Source organism: Apteryx rowi, unplaced genomic scaffold, assembly GCF_003343035.1.
Source record: "Apteryx rowi isolate R43461 unplaced genomic scaffold, aptRow1 scaffold_4, whole genome shotgun sequence".
Taxonomy (NCBI): Eukaryota; Metazoa; Chordata; class Aves; order Apterygiformes; family Apterygidae; genus Apteryx; species Apteryx rowi.
Genome location: NW_020450529.1, coordinates 162,237 through 176,912, shown reverse-complemented (window position 1 = coordinate 176,912; position 14,676 = coordinate 162,237). Strand labels below are relative to the sequence as shown.

The window sequence follows — 14,676 nt, the reverse complement described above, 5'->3', positions numbered from 1 at the left end:
TCCATTTGCCCCTTTGACAACTATTGCTTGCTATTCTGAGTCTGGGTTTCATTCACACATAGTTTGTGAGATGCCCAGAATACAGGTAAAGAGCAGAGCCTAGGACTGCATTTAGTGTTCATATCCCAGCATGATCTAAACCGTACAAAACTCAGCCATTGTCAGACTGAGTCGATAAAAAGATTTGTGAACACTTTTATCAAACCAGCACCTGGGTCTCAGTGGACCTGCAGCCAATCTAGAGTAGGTGCCCTCTGCCGATGTTTCCCTGGAGGTTTCCCCTTAAGTAAAATCCAAATGTGAGTTATTTGGTTTATATCAAAATCTGTAGTGCACCAAAGACATAATTTGAATTTTTATGATCATTTTTTATTAGTAATATAACTCCATTGACTTCAGTACAATATACAGTGGAAATCTGATCTCATCCACTTATATATGCTTATAACTTCAGAAAAGTATTCCTACAAATCTTCCAGACATCTGAGTGAAATCTAAGTAAGCAGAGATGCCAGAAAAAAGAGTGTGATTATGATCTGAGCTCTTGAAGTTCTCAGGCTCTGATATGAGTATCCCTAAGCTCTGAGATTATTTTGGAAACTTTTCCTGAGATCTCAGGTTTATGATGAGGCATTTATTATTTTGGCACAAAGAATGTTTTAGTAATGGAAAGGTAGGATTAGAAATTGTTTGCCTGGGAACAAAGAAAATCAGAATCAAACCTGTTAAAGCCCTTGCTCAATAAGGCCATGGTTTCAGTCATTCTGTAGGGTGGGCCAGTTTACATTTCTTTTTATGATAAAACCCTAGGCTTGTTAGACCACATCCTACCCACAGTCTACATCTATTCTTTCATCTAGGTTACAGTATAGTGTTTATGTAGTAATTAACTACTGTTATTGTTGTCAGTGCTGAGCATCACTCAGAATTAGTCTGTATGAACATCGTGATTTCCATGCATCATTGCTTTCTTCTTATGTTCCTTTCTCTCTCCTTTCCTTCTCCTCCTTCACCATTGTGTGTTTGTCCACTGCACAGCTACTGATTCTTTCACAAAAGCTTCCCTCCTAACTTTTGTTCCCATCCTATCTACTCTAATGGCTGACAATGAAATAGTTCATATTGAGACCTAAAGTGTCTTTAAATAAAGCTGAGAGTAAACAACAAAGGAGATCAATGTAGCCAAGGGCTTACACCACTCAGTAAAGGTGTTCAGGCTGCCTAGTTGCTGAAACACAGAGTGTTTCTTTGGTTACACATGGCTTACCTTTGGAACTTTTCCTTAGCAATTAGGAGGTGTAAAAGAAGTGTGATTTTTAAGCTGAAGGTTTGGAAAGTTTTGGATTGTCACCAAGCCACATCAGCACTGCCACTGGGCTGATGTTCTTGCATAAAGGGGGAACATGTTTTGCACTAGATGCAGAGGAGTGAGGAGAAGCTTGGAACAGAAAAGTAGAGATGGACTTAAACAAAAACAGTAGGTCCAGACTTCTTTGGAGTTTGCACTGAGTGAGAATGCAGATCTGAATTTTGAGTTTTGGCCTTGATCTTCAGGATGTTTGAAATCTTTATATGTTCTTATGGTTTAAGGTTTGAGATAATCTCTGCACGAAAAGAGAAATGTACTAGTTGGGCTTCCTATCGATATGCAGTAATTTTGCCACTGGCTTCAGGGAAAGCAGGTGCAGAGCATCAGTCCTTATTTCTAGTGCTTCCAAAAGGGGAAGGAGGCAGATCTGCAAAGACAGGTTTCCCTATTCAGGAAATAGTAAATAGTTTTAACTACCCAATTATCCCTTTCTGATACAAACATTAAAAGATGTGGAGTTTGTTTGTCTCTGGCCATGAGGAGATCATCAGTAAACCTCGTGCTGTAAAGCAGCCCATGAACACACAGGCCGTGTTTATGATCTTGGCAAGCATATCAGAGACATGGCTTTTAAACCTGAGGAGCAGAGATTTCCAGATGTGAGCAAAAGATGAGGTTCTTGGCTCTCAGGTTCATCTGCTGAAAGCAGCTGCTTCTACTTTTCCTCTGAACAGAGCACGAAAGCTTTGTTTTTAAAAGATGAAGGGCACCTTGGATTCTGAGACTCTTTCTTTCTTACCTCCCAAGCTGTTGCAAAGAACATCCTTCATCTAGCCTGACCTGCATGGTTTTGCCAGTCTAAATTCACTGCTTCACCAGGCACCCTTATTCCCCGCCCCGCAGGCAGTGAGCAAAGGTGTTAAAGGGAACATGTTGGGTTAGCAGTGCTGGTATGTGGCTGTGGTGGCCCCCAGCAGATGTCTTTCCCTATCTATCAGTTCCTGTGCATTCCTTCTTTCAGCTTTAAAATCCTATCTGAAAACAAACTCTTACTCAGAAGGGCTGATATTTCCTGTCACTTTCTTCCTGTGGTCCACATTAATGCTCAGATGTTTTCCACTATGTCTCTTGTATTTCATGTTTTGATGGCTGAGTGATTATTAGCAACATTCTCCTCAGTAGATTAAATAATAAAGAAGTGTCTTGACTGCCATCTGTAATTAACCATAGGGAGGAAGGTTTGCAGTGCCAAACAGATCTTTAATTTAGGAGACACAGGCACGGCCAAATCCCAAGGCAGGATGTTAAAGTCAGCAATGTTCAAGTGAGAAGTAAAGTGTGATCAGCTTCCCAAGAGATATGATACATTCCCCATCACTTGGAATCACTGTATCTAAATGCAGTGATAAAATACTTGAGATTAGGCAGCTTTTGAGAAAGATACACTTCAGTGCAACCACTCATTGGGTGAAATGCAGGATGTCTGGAATGAGGTGCTTTGTCCTCTGACATGAATGCGGTCAAGAAGAAACCACCATAATGATCAACATTAGCAAGAACGCAACTGCACTAATAACTTCCATAGTAATGCATGTTATCCTTGGTAGTCTAAAGGCCTTGAGAAGAAGGCTTTAAAAATGGCATTTTTGAGATTTTGGACTGTACTATGACCATTTCTTGACATTTCGTTAGGCTATGAGGACTGTAGACACTTCTTAGAACTCCTTAAGCTGAATGCTGTGTCTGCAGAGCTAAAGCTGCAAGTGTTGCAAACATGGACCCAAGGAGAGAATTTAGCTGCAGGTATGGATGGCTGGTATGACATAAGGAAAGGCACTGGCTCTAGATACGATATCACATGGAGGTCCACCAAGTTGAATTCCTGAGGAATTTTCTGGATCCAGTGTCTGACAGTCTGATTGCTGCCTTCTGTGCCTCTTAACACTGCTTCTTACTGTTGTCAGTAGCAAAACTTCTATCAACTTAGATAAAAATCAGACCTAGATTCTTGGAAACAAATGATCATAAGAACAGCTATGTGCAGGCTAACTTTGCCAGTTGATTAGGACTCTAATATCATGTGAGAGGTATTATTAAGTTACACTGACCTTAAAGGAACTGCTCAATATTTTGGAAAGGTATTTAATTTATTTAGATGCCTAAATCTGAATTTACACAAGAGCTCTAACCTGTGAAAGTCTTGGCCAGTCCATTTGGTTGTGAGCTGATCTGTAAGGCTATAAATCAGGACCTATTCTTCTGAAGTAAAATGGGATTCCATACTGTGGAAAAGTCATGTAAATGAGCTTGGAAGATATCTCTAATAGCACATCTGTGATATCTTCAAGGTTTCATATCTAAAAACATCCCAGACTAGAAACAGAACCATGAAAATGCCCATCTCTGACTTCATTGCTCCACATACCGTTTCAACACCCCTCGGAGGGAAAAGACTCTGTGCTGCATGCTACAGTGACTTAGATCTTGTACAGCTTCATTAATGGGCCTAGACCTACTCCATATCCGCAATATTATAAACCAGAGCTGTACAAACCCTTGGGTGTCACCTCGAGGAGGCTTCAGAATTTAACAGATATACTACCTACTCACTTCAGAAGATGTGCAGAAAAAACACTATTGATCAGAACAGATTATGGCATGGTAGGACTCACCCCTTGGAGCATGCTGTCATTGGCTCGGTCTGTGATTTCAGAGACAATGAGTAAGGCAGCTGAGGGATGAAGCAAAACAAAGAGCATGAATCACATACGAGATTAGGAAGAATAACCCCAATCCCTTCTATATACAAGAGCATCTTTAAACTCCCCATACTCCCAAGCCACTCCTTAAATTCCTTTGGCACCTTCAGGATGGAACTGCCTGGCAAATTTAGGGCACAGAACAGCGCTGTCTGCTCCCCTCTCCTTCATCCTTCTGTTGCGCAAAGCTTTATGTCATGACTGTGCTGGCCAGGAGAGCTTGTGAGGTCCCTTTTAAGCGCCTAGAATGGCCCAAAATCATTTTGTGGCATTTTCTGGTTGCAGACTTTTGACAGTTGGAGTTTGTGGCAGGGAGAATATCATGTAGCCCAGCTTTAGCCATCCAAAAGCATGGTGGTCCTTTGCTGTCAAGGGAGAGGACAGGTCATCCCTTTCTGACAGAAGTGTATATGAGGTGATGACATGAATGAACATCTGGAGCCGCCACTGGCAAATAACATGGACCAGGCTGCATTCACTGGCCTTGAGGGCAATGGTATAAGACAGCTCAGGTCCTTATCTTAAATCTCTTCGCCTGCGAAACAAGGTGTCCTACCCATTCCTGGGCATCATCTGGGAGCATGCTTACTGGGCAGAAATGTGCCAGGTGTGTGCTAACAACAGAGTGGGCAAGCGTGGCCCCATGGCTCAAACATCTGCCCTAGCTCTGTTTAATTTACTGGTATAGCTGTAATCCCACTGTCAATGACTAGGGCCTGGACTAGGTTTTATGCCAGCCTCAGCTCTCAGTCAGAACAGAATATGGAGTTGCAGATCTCCTTGCTTATGAGCTGGATTGGATTCACACTCAGTCTAATAGAGAGGTGGACTGGTTTTGCTAATACAACATTATTCCTGCTTACCCGGGCCTGAAGCTTACTCCCACTGAGGCCAAGGCTAATCCTACCTTTGACTTCAGTGGGAGTAAGCAACTTCTGCTTTACCCATCTGATATGGTAGGAAGGATGGTGTCAGCAGCTGAACATCTGGATTTGTTCTTGACTAGGCAGAACTGGTTTTAAAGCACTGTCTTTCAAGTGTACATGGGCTTAAGGAATACAGAAATAGAGACACATAATTCAAGCCTCCTGAGTCGCTCCAAAGTTGAACAGCACAGAGAGCAGCAGGCATACCCTGGATAATGATATACAGACAAGCAGATTGAGCCATCCCACTTGGCTTTACAATTACCAGGCCAAGTATGGAGGAGCCAAAGAGGACTAGGATTTTCCTGGTGTCTAGGGCTGAACTACAATATCTGTACCATGCTTGTATGCATAATCATTTCTTCTTCTGTATGTTCATCATGTCAAAACTAAAGGCAGTCCACAAATTTCAATGAAAAAAGATATGGTTCCTGCTGTAAATAATTTATCTAAATTAGCAATGAGTTCTTACAGTTCTTATATCTAACCTATTAACTCAAGATCTTGAAAATAAGCCTCTTCCATATACTCCTGATGTAGATCCCACACTTTGTTAGAAGCAGAGTTAGCGAAAGAGAATTTCTGTTCTACCTATTTCATCTTACCTTGTGTGGCTTCATACTCCGTAGAATCAGGGCAAAGATTATTCAAGTAATCTGTAGAAAATAATCAAACACAGACATCCAGTAATCAGAATGCAGATCTGTAGTTGGATTATCAAAAAATATCTGAATATCCCCTATCACTTTATTTCTGAATAATTAAGTATATATTGTCTCTTTCCAAATTGAAACTTATCTTTGACTGCATTCTATTTTGAGATCTTGCTTTGATTCAGATCTGGACTCATCACATAACTTGACAGGTATAAACCAACAAGCAGAGGGACAAAAATATTTCCTTGTTTTTCAGTCAAGAGAAATGCTGAGTAGCACCACTTTACTAATAGTTGCTCTTCTCATGAATTCTGTTTTCTCATCTGAATGAATGGTGTTGGCAATAATGACTGATTCTCTCTATATTAATAGAAAATGAATTGTATAGACAAAGGAAGGGGATTCTGGTTCTATAAATGCAGAGTTCAGTGTTTACTACTGAACTCAGTCACATTTTGAAAATAGGTTCTGTAAACAACACACAGTAGGACTTACATTTATAGGAATTACATTTACATTATCTACCAACTTTTAACCTGTCAGCCTTACCTGGGCTACTTGACTCAGATCATCTGTCTCTTCTTTGTCTGGGTCTTTTTATGCCTTTAATGACTGTAGTGGGAGCGCCACCATGTTTAAAGCCCAGTCCTGAAATACTTCATTCTTATCTCTCTGATGAATCCAAGCTCCTAAATTCTGCATCCAAGAACCAGGCCTATGTGCTGTGTGTGGTGCTGCTCACAGAAACCTTTGAATGTCCTATCCATGTGCATGCAGTTTTCCAATGTTGTCTCCTCCCTGCTGCCCTGAATTCTACCTGCCTTTCACCTGGGTTCAGGAAAGAGTCTGTCTACACCAAGTCGGGCAGGAACGTGTTGTGTTGTGTTGTCAGGCGGTATTTAGCATTCCCTTTCACAGCTGCGAGCTCTGTCCTTGGCTTGGTTCATTTAACTGAGCAGGCAACTCCTTTTGGCTGTAGTGCAGTAACTGGCAACCAATATCCTGATAAAATACCCTTCCTTATCTGGTAGAAACAGCCAGTTATGAATACACAAGAGCACCTATAAATATATGTATATATATAATTTTATAGTACCTGGAGAAACTGAAGGACTACACTATTCCTGTCCTGACAGCCACAGAGGGGCTGTTTTTTTTCCGGTGAAGAATTGCAGCAGCAGTTCTGGAATATCATGATCCAGCAGACCCTATCCTTTATTCCTTTGTGCACACAAAACCACTCCAGGGGACTAGAAAGCATTCATCTTCCCAGTTAGTGCCAGTACCTGCGACAAGGAGTAGCTCAAGCTGCTTCAAGCGTGGAGGGAACGTCCAATCACTGGGGCTGCACTCAGACTCTTCTGGCTCTCTCACAAATTCATGTTTGCAATTTACCTTGTGGACCACAGATATGGACACAGAAAATGGAGTGTGGCTGGGGGTATTTGTGACAGGGACATGCCACGTTCATTTTCTCAGATGCTGTGTTTTCATGCATGCACTAAAAACACTGTAAGGACCATGTGAGACAGCTAAGTATTACAAACTGCCAGCCTGGAAAGTTGCCCTTAATGTAGACGCTCCCAGAGAGGGAAGCAAGTCAGACAGAAAAAAATCTTACTACTGGCATCCAGTGTTCATTTGTATTGCTGTTACTAAAGAAAGCAAAAACAGCTGTGAAAAATGAGTTGCATCCTTGATCAAAGTGTCTGGAGCAAGATGAAGCTGCCGCTAATTTGTGCTGTGAATAGAAATTCATATGGTCCCTTTATTCTGCATTTATAGGAGTCACTTCTAATATGCTGTGCCTTTCATCAGCTGTTGAATATGGGCATGGTTTATGGCTTCCTTTTTACTGTCCCATGCATAACTCATCTTGCATCTCTCTCCACCCACACATATACATGCTCCAACAACAGTTCTCCATCTTTATGTCTATGGATTCCTGGTTTCTTGTGTTTCAATCTGCCAAACTTACTGGACAACACAGGTTCATTGTTAAATTCAGCACTTCCTTCTCCAACCAGCTCATTAGCAACAAACCTAAACTTCACAGTTCTTGCTGGGGGCTCCATCCTTCTCCAAAAACATTTCTCTGTTCACAGGCTCAGACTTGCTAGATATGCCGTGGCTTGCAGGGAATGAGCCACAGGAAGGAACACAAACCCCAGAAGATACACTTGGAGAGACTCCAGGTGGGAGTGATGGATACAGTGCTGAATGTAAAGGGGAGGTGTTACTATAAGGCAACATATAAATCTGGATCTCTGCTTGGGCTTTCCTAGAATGCGGAGAAGTTGGTCTGGGACTTTGACTTAAAGTCATTGCTAGTCTTAGGTGTAGTGTATGTGGGGTGTAGGGTGCAGTGCTGCTTTGTTGATAGAGTGGGAGGAGACAGTGTTCTGCCACTGCGTGACAGTGCTGGGGGCTTCCCCTTGCTGGGAGCTACAATCCCCTACTGCCTCTGATAATTACCTTTGACATAAATAAAATTAAACTTGTCTGCTGGCAGTGAGGTTTCTGAACTCTGCCTCTCCTACTTCATGGAAGGATAAAGCCAGGAAGGAAGGGCTAAAAGCACTTGACTTAACACTTTTTAGTGACCCTTCAGCGTGATCATGCTGAAGGAGTGCCTGTTCCTTTCCAGGCTCCCTGACATTTCCTGAATCTGTTATTAAGCAGATTGAAGTTCCCAGGAAATCTCAAGTTTCTGCAGCCCTGTTTTAGCTGTCTTGGCATCAACGTGCAGCACAAAGAAAGCACAGGACGTCACAGGAGAAATTCCACTGTAGTACCTTTAAGAGCAGTTTAGTTTTACTGACCTGTCAGCAGCACACGGTACTGGAAGACACGCTGCACCACTTTCAAAAGCTGGTGTTTCACGCTCTGTGGGCTGTCACCAGAGTTCTGTCCTCAGGGGAGGGAAGAGGAAACAAAGATCCAGGGATATGTGAGCTCAGGACCAAACTGTCCCTCCTCCACCTGGTGCGTCCCCTGAAAGTTTGCTACCAGTTGCATGCACAAACTTCACTGAGCCATTCCCAGTTTACCCATCTCTTTAGGGATATAATCTTTGTGACTAAAAAGAACTACTGATGTCAGCTTATTTCCTATGCATCATTCGCAAAACAGTTTGAACTCAGAGGGAAGGAGAGGAAAGGAAGGAAAGTGAATACCAGTTAGAAGTTAAAGGTTGGATAAAGATTTTAGGGTGGTGTCTGAAGAGCCAGGGAAGCAGATCTCAGTGAAGCTTGTCGTCTTTTTTTCTTCTGTCTGCAGTTTAGTGTCTTATTTCAAGACACAGAATTGAGCAAAATACAGCAAAGCATCCCTGTGATTGAATTGGCACTGAGTGTCCAGAGTCTGTTTGCAACAAAATAAAGGGAAGCTGTGATCCAATTTAACACTCACGTGGAAAAGAAGTAGCAGTTTTCTCTTTGCTTTACCCTTTTAGATTCAGCCCATTGCAGGTGGTCTCGTAAAGGCTCAGTTAAAATATGAAACTTGCAGTATAACTGTTAAGTTTCATGACATTGTTGCAAAAGCAAACCACAAAACTCAGTCCTGAAAAGTCTCCGCATGTTCAGAGGCACCAAGAAGTGGAAGCTTCCAGGACCCGAGAGGAATGGCACGAAAGCTAGCTGGTTCCTTACAAGGTCTGAGTCCAAAACCCAGTTGAGTTTCACAGGGCTTCAGTGTTCATTGACCAAAATTTCCACAGTGTTTGCCACTTCTGAAGAGAGGCAGGACGAAAGGGAGACTAGGAAGCTAACTATATAAAGGAAGGCTGGCAAGAGACAGCATTTTCCGCAGCAGCAGAGGTGTTTCATGTTACTGTATTACTCCTGTGACTGGCTGACTGAACTCACCAAATGTGTGTTCACAGTTGCACTGAGCATTCCCAGTCCCCCATGCTCAAGTCAAAGGTGCCCGAAATAGGATCGCTAAATTCTAGGTTGATAAACTTGGAAGCTAATAGTGCTTATGCTTTAAAAATACAATGAGAAAGGTCTGAGAGATGCCTCCCCTGCATTTGTGTGCATGTACCTGCTTTTGCATGTATTACAAGAGGGAAAAAAATTGCAGAGCTCACTGATTCTAGGGCAAAATCCTGATGATCTTGTCATAGCAGAAGCTCCATCTACTTAGAAATAGGAGCTAATCCTCAGGGCTGATAGTTAAGACAGGAGTGTGTAGGCATATGGCTGGGAGGGATGCTGGGAACACTGGCCATCAGCAGAAAGCCTGCATTTACCGAGTTCCTGTTCAGAGAGATGTGAGCCATGAGAGCTCCGCTTAGTTGCTAACAGGAAATAACTGTGGTGGCTGCAAGGTATCTTTTCGTAAATGCTGACTTCCAAATGGCTTTTGAAATGAATTATCATTAATATTTCACATGTGTTGCAGAGAAAAACACAATCCATACCCCATAGAGCTGGCATTCTAAATAACCTTTAAAGTGCAATCATTAATTCATCCACACAGCCCCTCTGCCACCTGAGTAAACATTGTTATTCCTCATATCAGATGAAGATAATAAGAAACAGGGATTCTAGACCCACAGCAAAGCAGCACGACTTTTAACCATTTTAGCTCAATAGAGTTAGTGTAGCCCAGCTGAACCTTCCCATCAACATATGGGTTTACGCTTTTGAAGTGATGTGACCTGGCTACATAGTTGGTACTTCAAAATGTAATCAAGCATCATGGCTTGAATTTCTGTCACTTGCATCCTGATGGTTTTTTTCAGTCATTCAACAGGGATGAGTAGCTAATGCAACTGGAAAATACATTTCTTTCTTACTGATACAGGCCAAGTGGTTACAGACTATTCAGGGTTCTAGATGAGCAGATCCCTGTATTTATCTAGCCATTAGAGTTTGTGCCTTCCTTTGCAGTTTGGTTTGTTGCCTGTCACAACATCCATTTAAAAATGCAGAGAAATTCAATTGTAAAGAAAAGATGGAAAATGCAGTGAGAAAGAGATATGAAGAAATGTTAACAATAATAGATATTAAATTTCACACATGTTCAGAGAGCTTAATATATTAATTTGTGAATGGGAAACTACTCCACTACGTGCATGTATTTGAGCAAAGTATACTCAGAGAGCTATAGACTCACAAATATACATTCTGCATGCACACACACAGGGGTGTGTGGGCAACAGATACAGAGCCAGAAACACATCGTGCATGCATGGACATCACACTTCAGTTTTATCACCAGGATGTGAGGAGAGCTATTCTCCCATTCTACCCTGTGTGAACGCTGGTGGAGTTGCAGACAGGAATATCTCTGAGTAAGCCATGTGGCACAACTATATATTAATGCAGGTAAACAGTCAAGGGGGCCTTACCTCAAACTCCTGAATGATGGTAGCCAGTTGGGAGTATTTAAGGCAAGTTTCATCCACCAAAGCCAAATTCCTATCAAACTGCATAATGTATGCAGTGTGGTGATTGAACCTTGATTTTCTGGAGAGAAAAACATCAGCAACTTTCTGGTGTTCCTCCCTAAGGCCACAGAAAGAAAAGAACAAGTAAATAAATAATTTAAAAAAGAAAAGAAAAGCCCTACTTCATTCTCATTACAGCAATTCTGTTCATCACACCCACAGTGGCTAATGACATTGTGCAGCTAAAGTCCACATTAAATGGCAGGAAAGCAACAATAGTTCACTGATGGTCAACAAAGCAGGCTGCTGTAGAACAGCCCTGTGTGAGGCTGATTCTTTGACTGATCCGTAGCTACAGCAGTGCCTAGGTAGCAGGTAGGATGTCTGCTTTCTGGATTCAGCTCCCACTTCTCTAAACAGACCTTGCAGCTGCTGCAGGGCTTTGAGTGCTAGTTGTGGGGGATGATATCATGTCTTCAGTTATAATATGTCTTAATTTCTCTTTCATTGCCCCCTGCTCAGCACTGCCCAACCATCAGCTGTCTCAGCACCAAGCAGCACAGTATTTAAATAATTATGAAGCACATAAAAGGAGAGATCAGGACAAAATCTGAGAGTGCAAAAGAGTAATTGTACTTAACAGGGAAACTTGAGTTCCTGGGAATGTTAGAGCAACAGAGTGTCTGGGGGAGTGCAGGCATGGAGGGGGAGCGCAGGCATGGGGAAGGACTTACTAGAAGGACTGAGGGTGGCAGTGAACTGGCAACCTGTATTAGTGCTGTCCCATGCAGTGTGTGATTCTGTTGTGTTGAGACAGTGTTTGCAGTACAGCCCTCTTTCCTCCCTGATTCCACAGTGTCCATGGGGCCCTGTTCTGGACAGCTGGCCTAGGGCATTCCAGAGTGTCAGTGTTGCCTCAGGAAACAGGGAGCATGCTGCTATGTTAGAGTATGGCTATGACTTCTTTAGGTACAAGTCATTTTGGATTTCAGCTACTGCAGCTGGAAACACCAACTCTGTTTGTGTTAAGAGCATATTTATCACAATCATTGATGGAATTTTGTAAGCTTTTCTGCCATTGGTAACATTATCTTAGTGGACACAAACCAATGTAAAGCTCCCTTTAACCTGTCCTTTCCCTGTTGCATGCTTTGATTTGAAAGTGCAGAGCTGATCAGTAGAGCTGTGCACTGCATTTAGGATTGTTTCTGAAAAGTTCTCCTGATTTAATTGACTTCATTAACTGCTCAGTGGAAGCACTGGGATAAGGCAGCCACAATCAGTGACAGCTGCTTGGTGGAGCCCAGTGGAGTGCCGGTGCCAGGCTATACAGTCTGTCATGAGCTGTCGGAACCAGAGTAGTTCAGCCTAGGCTATGGGCTGTGCTGGCTGCTGTAGGTTTAGTAAGCTTGGTACTGCAGAGGTAATTTGTCTTAGACAGTCTTATTCCAGCAGTTTGAGAGACTAAGACCTAGCAGCCTGGATTATGCCAGAGGTCTCTTTAATTAAAAGAGCTTTGGAGCTTTGTCTGTCTTAGGCACAGCCTTAATCTTTCATGGAAAGGCTTCGCCCCTGTAGGATGTTTGGCTTAGGTGGAGTTCCTCAGCCAGCTGACAGTGTCTGTTTGGCTTGGAAGCTCAGCCTGTGCAGAGCCTTGTCTCGACACTGAAGTGAGGGGGTGACCCTTATCTGAGAGTTACGTGGTTGCTGTGAAGATTTTTTGTAAGCAGAGAATCTTTTTTAAGATCAATTCTGATGTCTGAGGCTTTTCTCTGCCTCTCATGGTTTGAATCTGTGACCTGCAGGCCATGCTTAGCCTCTTGGTGATGATTACGAACTGGCTTCGCTGAACATACAAGGCAAAGGCAAGAAAGGGTAATGCCTATGAAGCAGGCTGTCCTCACACTGACTGATGGGGCCGCTTTGGAGCCATGGGCTGTGCATACTGGCTTGCCTTCATCAGTCTGGCAGCATGTGCTGTGTGTGTACGTGGGGGTATAAACCAGCACTGCGCAAATGCTTCAGTATTTGGTTTCTCAGCCTGATAGTCCCTATGTTTACTTTCTGCCTGCCTGTACACAAAATCTGCCAGAGTAGTTCAGGTTCTTCTTTCATCTTTGCTGGAATCACAGTCTCGCTGCTAGTGGAGTCGGGAATGCTGAGCTGTGGAGGGTACATCAAGGCCATCAAACAGTGCCATTCCTTACCATTTAAAGACTCTTTCTTCCAGTTCTCCCAGGATCTCTTGATGTAATTCATAAATTTCAGGGATTTCACTTAAGCCCTGCTTGAGTTTAACCTCTTCTTGTTCATTCTCATTTTCTTCCCCAAGCACTTTCAAGATACCTTCATAGAAGTCCTGTGAACAGCAGCACAAAATTTAGGCAGCCAGTCTTAAAGTCTCTTTTCTGAAGTTTTCATTACAATTTCTTAACTCCTAAACTACATTTTCTAGGAATTATAAAATAGGCTATCAATAGTAGTAGATTGTGCTCAGTAAAGCAAAGAGAACATAGGATATGTTTTCTCCGTCCATTAGTTTCACACACATTTTTGGCTGAATTCCACAATGCTGCCAACCCCAAATTGAGCATTTCATCTTACCAAGCCATCAGACCTTTATGTACATAGTGAGTTTGGTATCTTTTTATTTACCTTCCATTTTTCCTGCTTTTCTGGGTTTAGCAGGTCTCATTTTTCTAATGTTTCTTAACCAGAAATGTAGTTTAAAAAAATGAAGGATGTGATTCTCCCATCACCTCATGAGTCCAACAGCTTGATATGAAAACGATCAACTTCTACATGTCTTATGTTAAAATTGGCAACATTAGTCCACGAATCCTAACTTATGGAGAGGAAGAAGCTATAAATTTAAGCTATGCAACAAATCATTTTCCATATGAAACCTAACAGAGACCTTTTTTTCTTAACAGTAAATCCTTTTAGAATGCCTTTGATCCTGAAGTGTTTTCTAAATTATCTGTGCACAATAGTAATTTCCTCAGTATTAAAATGTAGCCACCTCTGGTATATGATAGGGCACCTGTTTAACAACACATAGGAAAATGGTTCCCTAGCTCAGGCCTGGAAATGAGGAATAAAGCTCCCATCTGAAACTGCAGAGGTAATTTGTATAAGATTCCCAGTCATTAGAAGATCATCCCAAGAGCACAGATAGCAATTTTTGTGTGTGCAAAACATTGTTTAAAGCCTCCTTTATCCAAAGCTCTGGACTCTGAAATGTTTCCAGGTCATACCCTGATTCCTGCAGAATCCATCTTCTCTGCTTTAGATTGGTGAAGGAGCCTTGCTGGCACTTGGAAGTATTTCAATAGACTTTGGCCCCTCTGGTGCCCTGGCCTTTTCCAGGTTTCTGCTAGCCACACCAGACACATCCTGTCTTCACAGACAGCAGCTAGAGTTGCTCAGGCATTTCGGACTGCCCAGCTTTGCTACAGCCCTATGGAGGTCTGAATGCAAACTGTGGCAATGGGCTGCAAGGCCACGCCCAAGGCAAGGCAGGAATGCTGATGCTGTGCATAGGAATAGCTAACTGTTTGCTGCTAAGTGGAGTGAGACAGATTCCTAACCCAGGGACGCGGAGTGCCTTGTCAGGAGCTAGGACACC

At 42.5% G+C, this 14,676-nt stretch overlaps 1 protein-coding gene across 1 annotated transcript in view; it reads right to left on the bottom strand.

Moving 5' to 3' along the window:
• The window catches only part of FGD5 (FYVE, RhoGEF and PH domain containing 5), a 122,494-nt gene that overhangs the window by 27,064 nt on the left and 80,754 nt on the right, over positions 1-14,676 (bottom strand). The window contains exons 6-11 of the mRNA XM_026074893.1: positions 13,256-13,407; positions 11,010-11,166; positions 9,698-9,700; positions 8,473-8,557; positions 5,600-5,650; positions 3,982-4,040 (exon numbers count right to left, since the gene is read on the bottom strand). Coding sequence (XP_025930678.1) covers positions 3,982-4,040; positions 5,600-5,650; positions 8,473-8,557; positions 9,698-9,700; positions 11,010-11,166; positions 13,256-13,407 — 507 coding nt within the window. The remainder of the gene's footprint in view (positions 1-3,981; positions 4,041-5,599; positions 5,651-8,472; positions 8,558-9,697; positions 9,701-11,009; positions 11,167-13,255; positions 13,408-14,676) is intronic.